General features: G+C 37.0%; 2 protein-coding genes across 5 annotated transcripts; one reads left to right on the forward strand and one right to left on the reverse strand.

Annotated features, from left to right (window-relative positions):
• Positions 1-4,035: 4,035 nt before the first annotated feature.
• Positions 4,036-10,425, reverse strand: LOC133317319 (protein DA1-related 1-like). 4 transcript variants are annotated; one of them, XM_061519183.1, is made up of 12 exons: positions 10,247-10,425; positions 9,305-9,443; positions 9,033-9,123; positions 8,280-8,565; positions 7,234-7,354; positions 6,985-7,068; positions 5,658-5,777; positions 5,294-5,506; positions 5,108-5,170; positions 4,881-4,999; positions 4,733-4,791; positions 4,036-4,639 (listed from the first exon to the last, which is right to left on the reverse strand). In XM_061519183.1, exons 2-12 carry the CDS (start codon positions 9,410-9,412, stop codon positions 4,302-4,304), a joined length of 1,602 nt encoding a protein of 533 aa, XP_061375167.1. In that variant the 5' UTR covers positions 9,413-9,443; positions 10,247-10,425; the 3' UTR covers positions 4,036-4,301. The 4 variants fall into 4 exon arrangements, with proteins under 4 accessions (XP_061375167.1, XP_061375164.1, XP_061375165.1 ...); XM_061519180.1 differs by having other exon boundaries at positions 9,302-9,443; XM_061519181.1 differs by having other exon boundaries at positions 9,302-9,443; positions 10,243-10,425.
• A 3,371-nt stretch (positions 10,426-13,796) lies between these two features.
• LOC133317316 (uncharacterized) lies at positions 13,797-16,547 on the forward strand. The gene has a single exon (XM_061519177.1). It carries the CDS (start codon positions 13,797-13,799, stop codon positions 16,545-16,547), a length of 2,751 nt encoding a protein of 916 aa, XP_061375161.1.
• The last annotated feature ends 392 nt before the right edge of the window (positions 16,548-16,939 follow it).

Consider the following 16,939-nt stretch of genomic DNA (forward strand, 5'->3'; position numbering starts at 1 on the left):
GGTGGCGCCAAAGTGAAGCAAGGTGGCGCCAATTTTGGAGCAAGGTGGCGCCAATATTGAAGCTAGGTGGCGCCAACTAGCGCCACTTTACGAGAAATCGGCTCTGACTTTTGCAAAATAGACAGAGGCGTGGCGCTAAACCAGCGCCAACTGGCGCCGGTTTGCGGGAAAATTACACCGTGCTGTGAAGGGTATTTTTGGAAGAAGGAAAAGAGGCATATAAATATGATGCCTTTTACAGAATTAGGTATCGAATCCTATTCCGAAGACCTATTCTATTGAAGTAAGACGACGGTAGTCCTCCGAGAGGATTCTGGAGATCAAGTTCTTCTTCATCTTCTCTTTTATTTTATGTTTTTATTGAATATTGGATTTTTAGCCATGATAATGGTTGGCTAATTTACTTTTTATTGTAGTTAAGGTCACGAATCCTATGTGAACCCTTGTTAAGACAGATTGATTTATGGTTTTTTGTTTATATAATTATCTTTATCTTTACCCTGTGCGTAAATTCTATTTTCTTTGTTAGACTTGATCAATCTGATAGTTGATGATAGTTTGAGGGTTAGAACCCTAGATAGGAATATTGGGGTTTTCATCTTGAAAGGGGTAAGATAACAAGTATTATGCATGCTAGGAATAGATGTATATTTAGTTGCAGATACTTAAATTATTGAGTTCATTGCTTAATGCCATAAGGAACATTGCAAGGAATTGGAGTTCCAATTGGGATTAAAGGGTTAATCTTGCAAGGAATTGGGGGTTAACTATTAATATTTTTAGATAATAATTTATCTGAGTAATTATATAAATGAATATTATAAATCAATCCAAAGTAAGAAGCGAGGATCATATGGTGAGTGTACTCTAGCTACAATGTTTTTCTCTTATTCACAAAAATCAATCTTCGTTCTTATTTTTATTCTTCAATATAAAAATTCAAAGATACGTCTTTACTTTTAATTTGACTTAAATCGACATTATTTGTCACAAACAAACCCTTTTGAACTCCTCCATTCTTGAAAGGACTATTAATTGATATACGATCACAATCCCTGTGGAGACGAACTTTTCTTATCATTATATTACTTGTGCGATCGATATACTTGCCGGGAAGCATCAGTCACCACTAATTCCAATCAATTTACAAGAGTTTCATGACTCACCATGGGGTGGTCATTCTAGGGAAATGCAAACTTACAAGCGACTTGTGGCTGTTTTCTGGTGGAAGGATGTATGCAGGGATGTTGGGGACTATGTTAGAGCATATGGAGTGTGCTAACAATAGAAATATCACAGCCTTCAATCGATTGGGCTACAACATCAGTTACCTATTCTAGCCAAGTGTAGGAAGATCTCTGTATGGATTCCATTATAGAATTGTCCAAGTCTCGCTGGGTTGATACAATTATGGTGATAGTAGATTTCTTGCCAAAGTATTCCCATTTTATCACATTGGCTCATCCTTTTTTCTACTGAAGAAGTTGCTACCCTTTCTATCAAAGAAGTCATAAAGGTTCCATGGGTTCACACGTTCAATTGTGTTAGACAAGGATTGTGTATTTGTAAGTAAATTTTGGGTGAGAGTTGTATAAATTGGCTTTTCCTATCATCCACAAACGGATGGACAAACGAAAGTGGTAAACAAAACCTTAAGAGACGTTTAAGATGCTTCATAAATGGCCATCCTTAGGGGTGGCTAAATGGATTCCCAGGGTAGAGTTATGGTTCAATACCACGTATTACAGGTCAACAAACATGACCCCTTTTAAAGTAGTCTATGGTAAAGATCCACCAAATGTGATCAGATTTGATAATGGGGGTCTTCGGTTGAAGATTTGAGAAATTGATGGAAGCTATAGATGCTTCCCTCAGATTTAAAACAATACTCATGTAAGGCCCAAGAGAGGATGAAATTATAGGCAGATAAAGGCATAAGAGAAGTGGAGTTTGCGGTGGGTGAGAAGGTTTATTTGAAGATGCAACCTTATAAACATAGATATATTTTTTTTTTTGGAGTTAACCAAACCCTAATTATCTCTTTGAGGCGACTTGGCTCCTCCCGGTATCCTCACAAGCTTCGACTCTTCTAGCCGGCTATGAGACTAATGCATAGTGCGAGGCGGGTTAGGGATGAAGATATTTAAACCCCTCCAAAAGATGACATGTGGGATCAAACTAAGACATTTTCCTTTCCACTTAGTCAGTTCTTTTACTACCAACTGAGCTACCACCATTTATTATAAACATAGATCTTTAGATGAACCTTTGAATCAGAAATTGAGTCCCAAATGTTATGGGCCATTTGATGTGGTTAAGGGGGTGGGCCTGTTGCATACTAGCTCATTCTCCCTTGCTATTCAAAGCTTCACTCAGTTTTTGATGTGTCACAATCAAAGAAAGCTATTAATCCCGATGTTCCTATATTGGAACTCCCTAAATATTTAATTGATACTCCCAAGTTACATGTCAAACCAATGGCTATATTGGATGCTCATAGATTACTTAGTTGCAAGGTGGAGGTGTTAGCGTAGTGGGAAGATGTACTAGACTGTAAGAGATCTTACGAAGAGGTAGAGACTGTTGAGATATATAGTCCCACATTGGTTGTATGTGCAACTAATGTGGAGTTTATAAGGCCTTGGGCACTCCCACCCTTTGAGCTAGCTTTTGGGGTGGTGTATCCCAAGGTTCTTTACATGGTATCAGAGCCTCGCCGCTCCCCACTTTCTCTTGTGGCGTTTCTTAGCACAGGTAGGCTGGCCTGTTGCATTGTCCACACTTCAAGCCCAATGGGCTCTTGTGTGAGGGGCGTGGCTCTTGTGTGAGGGGCGTGTTGAGATATATAGTCCCACATTAGTTGTATGTGCAACTAATGTGGAGTTTATAAGGCCTTGGGCACTCCCACCCTTTGAGCTAGCTTTTGGGGTGGTGTATCCCAAGGTTCTTTACATGGTATCAGAGCCTCACCGTCCCCCGCTTTAAAAAGTGGAATTAAAATAAAATAAAAAAGCACAAAAAAGTTCTTTATATGGTATCAGAGCCTCGCCGCCCCCCACTTTCTCTTGTGGAATTTCTTAGCACAGGTAGGCTGGACCTGTTGCATCATCCACTCTTCAAGCCCAATGGACTTTCGTGTGAGGGGGCGTGTTGAGATATATAGTCTCACATTGGTTGTATGTGCAACTAATGTGGAGTTTATAAGGCCTTGGGCACTCCCACCCTTTGAGCTAGCTTTTGGGGTGGTGTATCCCAAGGTTCTTTACTTGAAGGATCAGTTTCCCTCATTCCACTTTGAGGACAAAGTGGTTATAAAAAGGGACCCCTAAAATATACTTATAAGTGAAGTAGGGATGGAAGAGCTAGGGGAGTAACAAAACCCAACAAGGCAATAATATTGAGGAAGTGGCAATTTCAGAGGGAAATAATAGAATGGAAGTAGGAAAGAAAAGTAGGGAGGGTTGGACAACTTGGCATGCTCTGAACGGAGAGGGAGAAATTGGGAATCAAGGTGGTAGAAATTAGTTATAAGGAAAGGAATGGCATGAAAAAAGGCATCGATGATCAGAAACGTGAATAGAGGGAAGAGGGAACTCTACAAGTGGTGCTATCGCTTGTAGGAGTAGTTGGGTTGGGCATTTGCTGCATAATTCTGCTATGGGGAGCATTGAGCCTTTGTAGTTATTGAACATTTGTGGTTGTTTGTCTTTTCAGGGTCAGTGTAATTCTCTATCATTACTCACTCTGATTTTTTATAGGAGTTTGTAATAGTTCTTTTGAATTAAATACTATTCAATTGAAAATTCAGTGGTCTATGTTAATTTTCATATTGGTACCATCAAAGACTCTGCTTCTGTATGACAACTATTATACAGCAAATGCTGTCTTTACTTACCGTACATGGTTGAACAGTCATCACAAAAGTACTGAGATACCAGCTTTCTCAATTACAACCTCCAACTAGGGGAGTAAAATTCCATGCTGATTGGCCAAATCCAAAATAAACAATAATTTTTATTGTAATTGTTTCAGCTGTTTTGTATTTTCAACTGCTGGAAGGTATTGTTTGATACATATGAGGTGTCAATATTGAACTGGAGATTACAGCAACTGCACATTTCCCCCAAAGAAAAAGAAATAAAAACAAAAAGATTGCAGTAACTGCAAACTAACAGTAACATAAGCATTTTTCATTTCTTATATCCTTCAGAATAGTGTGAAATTATATGATTTTGGAATCTTTTCGTCTTATATATTTTATATGAAAAAGCTGAAATATTGGTTGATGTAAAGGTAAGATTTCAATATGGAAAACTTCCAGTCATTCGGATATGGTCAAGGGTCCTTCCAAGTCCATACTTGAGCACTGCCTTGTTGCCCTGTCTGAATCCCTCTCCATATGTTGATGAGCTATCTGTCTCAATCTGGTGTTTAAAAAAATTACCAACTTCCTTCTCAAAGTCAGAACGTTTACCCTTCTTTGATGATGTAGTGGAGGAAGGTGATGACGAGGATGATGAAGATGATGATGATGCACCATCACTCCCAGAGCCAGAATATATCTCTGAATCTAACCACATATGAGCCAAGACTTGGCAAATTCCTTCTTCAACTTCTGGCCTCAGATTAGTGCCAAAGCCTGTCAAAACCACAAAAATTTGTCCAACTTTACATGATGAAATTAAAATATAAATTTCCTACATGGTGTTGATCACATGAAAGCTGATAGTACCGTTAAGCCTAAGCCAAGCATGCATCATTTCGTGAGCTAGGATCGTTCCTGTCAATAACCTGTGAACATAAAATCCTTGAATTATACACAGTGAATTTTATATGCAAGTAATTGTAGGTTATGAAACTAAATGGTATCAGAAGGATACCTAGGAAGGCCATACAAAACAAGTATGGCTGTCACTTCACAACGACGAATCAGCCTATAAGGCTCAGTTATCATATCTATGACCCGGTAGCCTGCCCCAATACTTGGTCTCCTTAAAATCTGGAATTACAAGAAATAAATAAAAACCACTATTTGATAAACAGAAATATTTTATAAGAGAATTGAAAATTATCAATCGAGAATAAAATTTTCACAAGACATCCCTACCATGGGGACAGTTTGCTCTTCTGATAAGCAAAGTCCTCTAGTTTCAGATACGATATGATGACCCTACATTCGATAGAAAAAAACCAAAGGAACAATCCAAAATTAGGACAATAGAAACAGTATGACATAAAGAAGAGAAATAAATGGCACATATCACGAATGAAAGTTCAAAACATTAACAATTACATTCTTTTCCCCCTCCATGGCCTCATTCAGTGCTTGTCTCTCAACCAAAAGCATAGGAATTTGCTGCTTTATTTTCATATTTAAACCTTCATAAAATTCTTGTATTTCAAGATAGAGAGGTTGGCATTCATGAGTATCCATAATAGCTGAGTCAAGACACTCAAGACACAGTTTTCGTCCATCATCAAGCAATAGATATTTTGTGTCCCTTGACTGCACTGATTGGAAAGTTTCATATTAGAAAACGAGAAAAAAGAAGAGAAAAACAGAAAAAGGTGGAAGGGACGGGATCCAACAGTATCTCCTTGTTGGTAACAACACATGATGAAATGTTTTGGGAGCTGATATAAGTCATATAACTGACCTCCATTCTTTGACAGCTACAACAACGAGGAGTTCCATCTTGCTCATGTGATGGACAGTATTTTTGTCGCCAGAAAGGATGTGCTCTATACTCAATGAGACCAGCTGAATTATATGGGATCTGCAATGAAAGAATCAATTATTCAATTTACTGTATATCTATATCTATAATTTGCAAAATCAGAACAACAAAACAAGGCAGATAGTTAAATTTAATTTCAAAAAAGGTAAGGGAGCATTACATGTTCACCCTCATGGATTAGAGTTGCTTCACTTATACCTTTCTGAATTCTATTTTCTTGTTTCACTTAAACCCCGTGTGATTGAAGGCATTGGGTAAATATAACTCCATTAACAAAACACTAGCAAAACTGCTCCAATCAACATGTCAAAGATTTCCAAATAATATAGTCCCACCTATTAACTTTAGCATTTTGTAGTAAAAGGAACAACAGTTGACCTAGATTCAAATGGTTTCATTTTCAATTTTCTTGAAATATTGTAAAGAACCAATTCAACCCAAAAAATTAAGCTGGTGGATGAGGCTACATTAATAGTTTTTATATATCTCTAACACGCCCCATCACACAAGAGCCGATTGGGCTTGAAGGGTGGATGATGCAACAGGTCCAACCTACCTGTGCTAAGAAACTCCATAGGACTTAATTAATTATTAACTAAATGGGAGGCAATGAAGATCGAGCCCGTGACCACTTGGTCATAGACTCTGATATCATGTAAAGAATCAATTCAACCCAAAAGCTTAAGCTGGTGGGTGAGGCTACATTAATGGTTTTTATATATCTCTAAAAAATATTAAGTTTGTCTCCAATTATATTGGATGACTGAAAATGATGTCATTGCCCCAAAAAAGGCCTTTTTTACCCATGACAACATATTTGATATAAAGTTAAACATGCATAATTAGAAAATCCTACATCTCAGAGCAGTTTTGAACAATAGGTGTACAATGATTTTAACTTGCTGATCCACGATTTCTTGCAAATCATGAGCCAATTATTAAAAATTAAGTAATCATACATTCTTACTAACATCTGTTTGGCCAAAATTAAAAATCAAACTTTTATCTGACTCATAAAAAGCACAGACAATATATTTCAGCAGAACATTCTCAGGTACTGTTCTGATTTCAGGCAATTTTAAGTAATTTTTGGAACAGCTCAGTATCAATGGTCTTCCTAGCACATAGACATTGTAGTGAAATTTCTAAAGCACATCAAAATTTAACGAAAACTATTATCCAAATCAAGCACAACACAATTGGTTATTAAAAAAAGTATAAGCAAAAAACAACTGCTAACACTTACAAAGTTCTTGCAAACATCACATCTGGGGTGATGCAGCGCTTTATAGCAAGATTTATGGTAACGGTGATTTCCAGACATGGAGAACTGTACATGAATAAAGATTCAAGCATTATTTACATTCATACCACAAAGAAATAAGCAAAATAAGTGCAATATCTCCGTATATGAATTCCAGAAGAAAGTTTAAACGTGTTGAAATTAAACAAATTAGTTTCATGAAGCATGCAATAATCGAAACAAGACTCTGACCTCATAATCAGTGATTGGCAGTTTACAAGCATGACAACAGAAACATTCTGGATGCCAGACAGCTCCCGCGCAACTCAAAAATCTTCCATGGCCAATCTCGGCATTGCACCCAGCACAGATTCTGCAAGCACATTTTCCAAGAACCAGGTTTAGTCTCTGTTTGTATAAGATTCAAGAATTTATGAAAAGGAAACTTTATAGATATCTCATATCTGGATCCATGCTGTTGACAAGTGCTCACAAGTTACCTTAAATATGACACTAAATTAACCCCCATAATCAAATGTTCGTTTTAAGGACTGTCCTTGCATCATTTTCATATAAGCCAAAGGAACTTTAAGAACAAGAAGGAAAACTAACATCCGAGGCATCACATATCAAATCCTATTGCAGAATTTATCCCAGTTCGTGGCTTTAGACTAGAATCTCAGTCTATTAAAATAGGATTACCAGATGTCAAGTCCGTATAAGTTAGTCAGACACATTAGCACTCTTGTTTATCCCTGTAGCACTTTTTAAAATAAGATACATAATCTCAATTTAAAATATAATTTACAACACATTAAAACTTTGCCTCTTATCTCTACTTAGATTTAATCAAACTATGGTAACACATAACATCCCCTATAATGATGCCAAGATTTTATTCATGCTTCATTTTGTTGATTATTTGTAGAAAAGAGAAAAAGCATCATTTTCCACTCATCCTCTCAAATTACTTTTAGATTATAAGATGTTAAAAATCAACCATTAGAGAGATGCGAGGAAAAATGAGTGAGAGAAACATGGAGGAAAAAAAATCAACAATCTTTAGTCTACATATCTGCATTTCTGATATTATCCCAGCATTATTCAGAAATTTTTCATATTGAAGTTTGGAAAAGTTGTCTGTTAGGACTGACTTTGTTTTCATAAGTATTCCATAAAATCAATTCTGCTCATGGGAACAGTCATTTGTCCCCATTATTTATCACAATTAGAGAACTATAACAATTTGGTATTTGTACTCACTAACTAGATAAATATGTCATCTTTCCCACAGTTACCTGTATACAGGTGGAAAGAGGTGTGAAAAAGGTTGAAATAAAGAACCAGTGTCAGATCGAGGATGAGAACCAATGCTCCAACTTTCTTGAATTGCTCTGGCAAGTTGTTCATCTTCCTCAAGTTGAACTTCATCAAGATGTTTATCTTCATCCTGTTGAACTTTTGCAGGATAGTCATCTTCCTCTTGTTGAACTTCACCAAGACATTCATCTTCCTTCTCATCAATTTGACACAGTTGTTCATCATCTTCAGATTGAGGTTGTCCATCATCTTCAGAGTCATCCTCTGAAGTATTGTGAGGCAAAAAACAAGAGGCCTTTTTAAATACTTTGGCAGGGGAAAAAAATAATTGAATACGAGAATCCTTTTCCAAAAACATATATACCAAATGAAATTCCAGAATTTCTTCAATGGAGTCTAACCATACGTAAAATATGGTATGTACTTTGAATTTCAACTTATGCAAACCACTAGAGTCAACAAATTCTGATAATTCTTGTGTACAGATTCAAAATTACATTTAAAACAAGAGATTTGAACAATTACATGATAGTCATTGACTTGTAAAGCATAGTTTTATCAAAAAAGAATGAAGAAGCCAAGATGTATACAAGAACATCTTATAAATGAATATGCATTTTGCGTAGAACATACATTTTACGTATCTCATATACTGAATTACTAATTGTACTAAAGTTACACAAAGCAGCAAATGAATCTTAACCACCAATTTGCAAAAGCATAACTCTCACCAATAACTTTTTTCCCTTTCTGATCTTCTTCCGAAAGAGAGAGCGCTATAGCACAATCAATTTCTTCTTTCTCAACATCCGTCAAATCATCCTGCACTCGGTTTGCCACTATTACAACTACAGACAATCTCTTCATAATTCTAAAAGGAACTAGTACACATTGGATTCATGCTACTACAATGCTAAAATCAGATAAACTACTAGAATAATGCCATGATAAGTTGTAACAAAATGGTCAGTTTTTATTAGAAGCAAGAGAGTGTGATTACCACTGAATAATCATGATCACTCGAAATTCTATCATCTCCATATTTCCCATTACTTTGTCCTCCTGAATATTTACGATTGGACCCCTTAAGCAGCTTGGTAAACCAACCCATGCAATATTATTTGCTGAAGGTTGGCAAATTCCTGAAATAAAACCCCACAAGTAGGTAAGAAAATATATACAACAATTTACATAGAAGGAAATTCCACAGAATAATTAAGCATGTCCAGAAACTACAAGCAAGGCCTCAAGGTTCAATCTACATATGTAGCATGATCATCTCTCCAGAATTTATAGAAATAAAATAAAATACACAAACAAATTTTATCAGAAAAACATGCTGTGATGCTAAAAGTGTTAATATCCTGTACTAATTGAGGTATTATCACCGGCAAGAAATAGCCAACATCAAGAGCAGGGAATATAAAAACGCAAGAAATATGACAAACGGACTTCTATCTACAATCGATAGCATATTCATATCAACAACAAAATAATGTTAAAAGTCTCGTTCATGTACCAGAATCAACCAAACCTTAAAGTAAGGAAACAAGAAAAACTTCGACTTTCCAATCAAACATATTAGATAGCTCAAATTTCTTCAATTCCGAAGCACCCAATATGCTCTTCTTCTTTCCTTTCTTTTTTCTTTTTGTAAAAAGAAAAGCCTATAAGGCTTGATAATAAATGGACCCAACTTGAATTGCTTCAAGAGAAATTCAAATTCCACATGCATATATTAAAAAAAAAAAAAAAAAAAAAAAAAAAATCCACCAACCCCACCATCTATATTGATTATTGATTCAAAACCCCGCAAGCATAAAGTCCCCTACTTGACAATTTGTTAGAGCAGATACGAAAAGGAACGGGAAGAGAGAGAGAGAGAGAGAGAGAGAGAGAGAGAGAGAGAGAGAATTTGTGTCACACAATAGAGTAGAGAACTCACTGGGAAGAGATTAGGAATCAGCAGAGACAATGGAATCAGACAAATCCCAGTTCAAGTACAGTTTCTTATTCCAAATAAAACATAGTCAACCACACAGTAATGGTTCTCTCTGTGTGTGCGTGCGTGCGTGCGTGTGTGATCCCAGAATAGCTTTTTGACTGCAAAGAGTGAAAAGAGGAGTACTTGGATCCTACGCAAATACAGGGAGGCCAAGAAAGGCCAAAAGGGATTAAAAAGCCAAGAGTGGAATCTTTGATGAGCCTCTTTTTTTTTTTTATTTGCTTTCCTTAAAACCACCAAAAAACACTGACTGGAAAAAAAGAAAAGAAAAAAAGAAAGGAAGAATCAGAAGAAGCAATTGAATTTCAATTCAATGCCACTGTTTCCTCTGGCATGTGGGGTCTCCTCTCTTATTTTTATCGCAGATTCCACCATATGTGAAAGACACCTATTGTGAACACCTAATTTTGTCCTAAATAAAAATTTATTATGAGCACCATTTTTCTCAAATAAAATAAAATAAATAAATAATAAAAAAAAAATAAAAAAATAATAATAAAAAAAAATGATAATGAAAAAACCCATAGTCCCCATCAATGTGTCAATATCACTGCTCAAAACGGAGCAACTCAGCTGGCGCCTCTGTGTAAGTAGAGCCACTTTGTTCAAAGAAGAGCAGAGAGCAAAAATAGGTGAGGAGCAGAATCAAAAGCTAGAAGCAATGTCCAAAAGAAGAAATTGGAGAAGACCACACACTGAGTAGGCCTGAGCGTCTTGGAATGCATGGAAGATCCAACTCTTTCTTAAATCCATCGGGCTTAAGGAGGAAAGGCTGATGTTTTTCTTCTATAAAAGCTAACAGTAAAGGAAGTAGAGGGGGCGAGATAACAGAGATAGGGCGGTGAAGAATGACCATAGAAGGGTTGCAGGGGGTGTCTAAAAAATATTATTGTTATTCTAAAAGTTCCACCGCCTTCATCATGATAAAAGAGAAGGAGATGCAAGTAAAAAAGGGGAAGAAAATGGAGTACCAATGACACCATAGCCTTTTCAGCCGTGATATAGAAAAGGAGAACGAAGAGAGGGGGAGAGAAAGCATAAAAATTTTCTCTACAATCTTCAACCACTATCAACCCATACACCTTCAAACCCAAATCCAAAAAAAAACAATACTGTAATAAGTGTGTGGGTGCCATTTTCTGAAACACCATCAAACCCAGCCAGATTATTAGTGCCTCTACCAGCCACTGTGTGCACCAAGCAGAGCACCGCCGCTGCCAACCACCGTGCGCAATACCACGCCACCGTGAGTCAAACCAAAATCACCATTGACCCATCACTTTGTATCTGACCAAAGCACCGAATCTCTTTCATTTGCTAAATTTTTCTTCCCTGTTGCGACGTCCAAAAAGGTAACCAGCAAGTTTTTTTACTTGTGGCTAGCGTAGAATGTTTTTGTTTAATTTATTTCTTACTTGTGTTTTGAGTTGATAACTATGATAGGTTCAGTTTGGTTGAACTTGTTAAAGTACCTACGGCTTGTAATGTGAGCTGACCATTTTGTGTGTGTATAATAGATAATGAATGTGCAAGTAACACATGTGACGAAAAAGAGAGTAAAATATCTAAAAGTTAAAGGAAGGACAACAGAATACATCTTTTCTTGCAGGAGGCTAGGATTGGATTGGTCATACTATAAATATGCAAAAGATATAAGATTCCTAAAAGTTAAAAGAAAAAATATTTTAATATAGCAAACATCAGTTTCTTTGATCCATGTTCTGCACACCTATTTTATTTTTAACTCATTCCTTTTTCCTCACAGTATAATAATGTTGGTATTAATTACGGCTCACGATATTTTGGTCAAGGATCCAAATGTTATTATATGATATGTTGTTACTATACCTGTACATAATCAACTTGATTTGAATTCTTTTTTGTGGACCGAATATATTACTATACCAAGTGTTACAATAAATTGAAATAAAAATTATCATATTAAAACTATCGTAAAGGGATAATTTAGTTGAGACAACTTGTTAATCTCATTATTTTTAGAATCATTTTGACTGGGACAGTCTGTTTGATTTTAAACCATTCAGTAATAATAAACAAATAAACAAAAAATCAAAGTTTTATTTAAAATTATTGTTTTTGGGGTTAATTCAAAACATAAAAAATAAAGAAAATTAGTTCACTATCAATAGAAATGGGAGTCAGCTAAGCCGTGACGGCTTGTTACCCCCACACATTTTGTTTTGACTCATTTTTGCCGTGACGGCTTGGTGATTCAAAATTAAATCAAATTTATCATAAAATTTACGATAACAAAAAATAATAATATGAATATTATTATTCTTTTTAAAAGAAAGGATTAGCTGAGTTGAGATAGTTTGTTAATCCTGCAATTATCATTTCGGATTATTTTAGCTGCGACAGTTTGATATTCCGAAACCATCAAATCCAAAATTTTCAAATTAATTTCTTTAAAACTACTTTCAAAATTAAAATCAATCAACACACAAATATTTTATAGAGAACGACGTAGCTTTGAATTCCTCACTGCACCGGAGGGTACGTCGGAGCGGAACTCTTTTCCGTCAAGCTAAAATAAAATTTTAATAATTTTAGTCTTTTTTTTTTTTTCTTAATTAAGTAATCATATTTATTTTAAGGGATGAAGCAAATATTTTTAAAAGTTATTAATAATTCGCACAATTAATTCAAGGTAACCGTTTTTTAACGGATGTGTCAGGGGTGCAGTGGGATTAAGTTTTCACCCTTCCCTGCGCGTAATTAGACTCCCGAACCTTTGATCTAAAGTTTTAAAGACCAGTTTGCAATAAGAGGTTTTCCAATTTTTCCAAAGTAAATAAAATTGGTGGTGACTCCTTTGTTTTATTTTTTTTATTTCGGGTCGTTACACCTATATAAAACTTTTCTGGTTGAAATAGCTTAACTTGTTTCAAAGAGTGGAATGGTAAAAGACACAGTACTTTGTTTGATCTTCTAGGCTGCTGTGGTCGGCTCCAAAGCACGGTGAACTGTTTCGCTGACTCTATTTTTGTTTCCTCCTTTCTTTTTTCTTTCCTTTTGATTGTTCCATAAATATTGTTTTATTTTTCAGAAAATTATTGTTTGATGTCGATATGTATACAAAGAATTTTAGTTTGGTGGTTGATAAAATATGTTTTTTCTAATATTATTTTTCGGAACTAATGTTTATAAAATATCACAACAATTAAAAAATGTTATTATTTTGTCGTTAAGAATTGCTAATCAGAGTAAAGCTTTTATCACTCAAGAATGGAACACATTAACAGCAATTATTAGAGAGAAGTTCTCTATTATATATTCTTTAATTAACCGTTGGTGTGTATAACTTTTATAATATGACACATGCACACCTAGGCGTGTGAATTATTTATGTAAGTATTTATGCTGAGGACTGCCTAACCGAAATTTAGAGTTTAAGAAAAAAACAAAAATCAAATAAATAAATAGAACAAAACAAATTTCCTGTTGGAAAGACTTGGCAGACGCATTCATGAACCAATATCGCTTCAACTTAGATACTGCCCCAACTAGGGAACAGTTAGGGGCTTTGCAAAAGGTGAATGATGAAACCTTTAAGCAGTATGCCCAGAGATGGAGAGCTCTTGCTGCACAAGTCCAACCTCCGCTGACACTGTCTGAAATGTGCTCTTATTTTCTAGGGACTTTAGGAGCTCCATATGTTGGAACGATGGCCGGCGCTGCGTATCGTGACTTTGCTGATCTCATAGCGGCAGGGGAACGAATTGAGATATTGGCCAAGGCTGGAAAGCTGCCAATGGACTACAGGCAGAGTAGCCCTCCTAAAAAAGGGTTGCAATCCAAGAAACGAGAATCTGAAGTAAATCATGTCAAACAACAACAATTTTTTGTTCCTCAATACCCCATGCCAAACCCAGTCCACCAAATACTATCGTACCATCCTACCCCGTATCCCTCTTACCAGACCCCCACATTCTCTCAGCCGCCGCCACAAAACTTCCCAAATTTAAGCACTACGCCCACCCCACATTTTCGTGTAAATAACATACCTACCCCATCACCATATGTGCCAACTCGTCCGTCTTATGCTCCTCGTCCCCCCACACGTCCACAGTATCGTCCAAATTACACTCAACCACAGCAAAACTCCCAAAACCAAACCCCTTTTCGTCCCCAAAATCTTCCACCATTTCCAAGGCTGTCTATCTCCAATACGGATTTATTCCAACGTCTGTTTGATGCTCATTTGATCTCGGAAAACCCTGTGCGCCCAATGCAACCTCCGTTCCCAGCATGGTATAATCCAAATTCTACTTGTAGATATCATATGGGAGTGGCAGGACATTCCATTGAAGATTGTGAGGCCTTCAAAACAGCAGTAAGAAAGTTGATTGCTTGCGGAAGATTGGATATCCAAGAAGAGACTGGGCCTAATATTGTCAATAACCCCATCCCGAGTCATGAAGGAAAGAATCAGGTGAATGCTATAGAAACAGAGGATACCGTGATAAAGAAAGTTCTGAGTCTGCGTACACCCATGTCGGGTATATGGGAGTGTTTAAAGAAAGCTGGTTATGACATCACGGTGCCAGGGCGTTTCATGAAGGATGATGAAAAATACGATGATGAGTCAAGTTGTGCGTACCACAATGGACACACAGGACATGATATTGAAAACTGCTGGGATTTCAAAGTCCGAATCCAAGGCTTGATCGCATTGGGTATCATACAGGCCAGGCGAAAGAATGCTTTTCCTGAAGAGGTTAATATAGTAGAACGCTTTGTACTTCGGGTGCCACCTATTAACAAGCATCCTGTGCCTGAGAAAATGGTCATGAAAGTGAAGAAACCAACGCCTTTTTCTTATAATGATACTCATGCAGTACCGTGGAACTACGAGACAAGTGTTGAAGAAATTGGAAACACCTCGAGAGCCAATGTTGATGATACTCGCTCGGTGGAAGAATCAATGAACACAATGAGAGTGGGGGAAGTCACGAGAAGCGGGAGATTCTATTGCCCGAAAGAACTAGAAATGAAGAAAAATGGAAAGGAAGAAGGAGGTGAAGGAATCATCAACAATGAAAAGAAAGAAGGAAAAGAGGAAGATGAGCTCTTAAAGATCATGAAGCAAAGTGAATACGATGTGATGGAACAGTTGAAGAAAACTCCAGCTAGGATATCACTTCTGTCACTAATCCTCTCATCGGAATCTCATCGAAAGGCGCTCATGAATATGTTGAGTGAGGCTTATGTCAAGTCAGATGTTACTCCTGAAAACGTGGTCAACATGGTAGATCCAGTGAAACATGTTAACATGATCACATTCTCAAATGATGAAGTTGTCTGTTCATCGGAGAAAACCTCGAAAGCTCTGCATATAACGCTGAAATGTAAAGGGTATATTATAGCCAAGGTTTTGATTGACGGAGGATCAGCACTAAATGTCCTACCACTGTCAACTTTGTCTCAGCTATCGATGAGCACGAATGATTTAACCCCTCAAGAGATGATTGTGCGAGCTTTTGATGGTACAAAGAGAGGAATCCTAGGGGAGATAGTTTTACCCTTAGAGATAGGCCCGAGTAATTTTCAGGTTTTATTCCAAGCCATGGATATCGAACCTGCCTATACCATGCTCCTGGGTAGACCTTGGATCCATGCAGCAGGTGCTGTGCCTTCTACCCTGCATCAAAAGGTCAAATATATCGAGAATGAGTTGATTGTCACCATCCATGGAGAAGAAGAAATCATGGTTTCTAAACCGGTCTCGGTGCCGTATGTTGAAGACACAGATCCCATAGAAGGAAATGGGTGGCATAGTTTTGAAGTTGTTGAATCTAGTTGCAAAAAAGATGAATCACTGGGGCAAGGTGTGAATGAGATAATCGCTCGAATTATGGCCAAGAGTGGATATAAGGTGGGTAAAGGTTTGGGCTCGCAGCTGCAAGGTAGCCGATCACCTATAATGGTTCCAGAAAAATCAAATAAATTTGGTTTAGGGTATGAAGGGTCGTTTGAGGAAAAAGTTGAGAGAAAAAGAGGCAACAAGGGCAAGACGCAACAAATTCCCCATCTAAGAGAAACATTCCCGGTGCCAGCAGAGGTTATTATGCCTGAAGAGGTCGTTCATCTCCCACATATCAATGCACTGGATGATGAAGACCTAGAAGGATGCAGCACGATTCGTCTGTCCACTAATGATGGAGCATTGAAGAATTGGCAGACAGAGCCAGTTATTGATGTGATTGCTATGAAGTAATTGTCTAGTTGATTTGTATTAGCAGCTGTTTGAGCCATTTTGAAACTTATGTTATGTTGCAGCCTCATGAAAGGGACCTTGAAAACTCACCGATTGATTCTCTTGTGGCTATCAATGAAGAAGATCAGGGGTCTGATGAGGAGCAAATAGTAGAAGAATTTTCAAAGTTGTTAGAAGGCTCGGAAAAGAAATTTGATTTGAATGATGAGGTGTTTGAGTTAATCAATATGGGCACTGAGGAAGAGAAGAAAGAATTGAAAATTGTTGATAATCCCGAGCGGGAAGAGATGATTCAATTATTCAAAGAGTATCTAGATGTCTTTGCATGGACGTACCGAGATATGCCTGGAGTAGATCCAAGGATTGCATCACATAAAATTCCCTTGTACCCG

Source organism: Gastrolobium bilobum, unplaced genomic scaffold, assembly GCF_033153095.1.
Source record: "Gastrolobium bilobum isolate Gb01-03AN ecotype WA unplaced genomic scaffold, APGP_CSIRO_Gbil_v1 utg6883, whole genome shotgun sequence".
NCBI classification, from domain to species: Eukaryota; Viridiplantae; Streptophyta; class Magnoliopsida; order Fabales; family Fabaceae; genus Gastrolobium; species Gastrolobium bilobum.

Bases quoted from the DNA above. Each gene is read 5' to 3' on its own strand.
- LOC133317316 (XM_061519177.1), top strand. From the start codon at position 13,797: ATGAACCAATATCGCTTCAACTTAGATACTGCCCCAACTAGGGAACAG.
- LOC133317319 (XM_061519180.1), bottom strand. From the start codon at position 9,412: ATGGGTTGGTTTACCAAGCTGCTTAAGGGGTCCAATCGTAAATATTCA. The intron at 7,355-8,279 runs GTAACTGTGGGA...ATGTGCTTGCAG, and splicing joins CTCTTTCCACCTGTATACAG to AATCTGTGCTGGGTGCAATG. The intron at 5,778-6,984 runs GTAAGTGTTAGC...CTTTCATTGCAG, and splicing joins GTGATGTTTGCAAGAACTTT to ATCCCATATAATTCAGCTGG.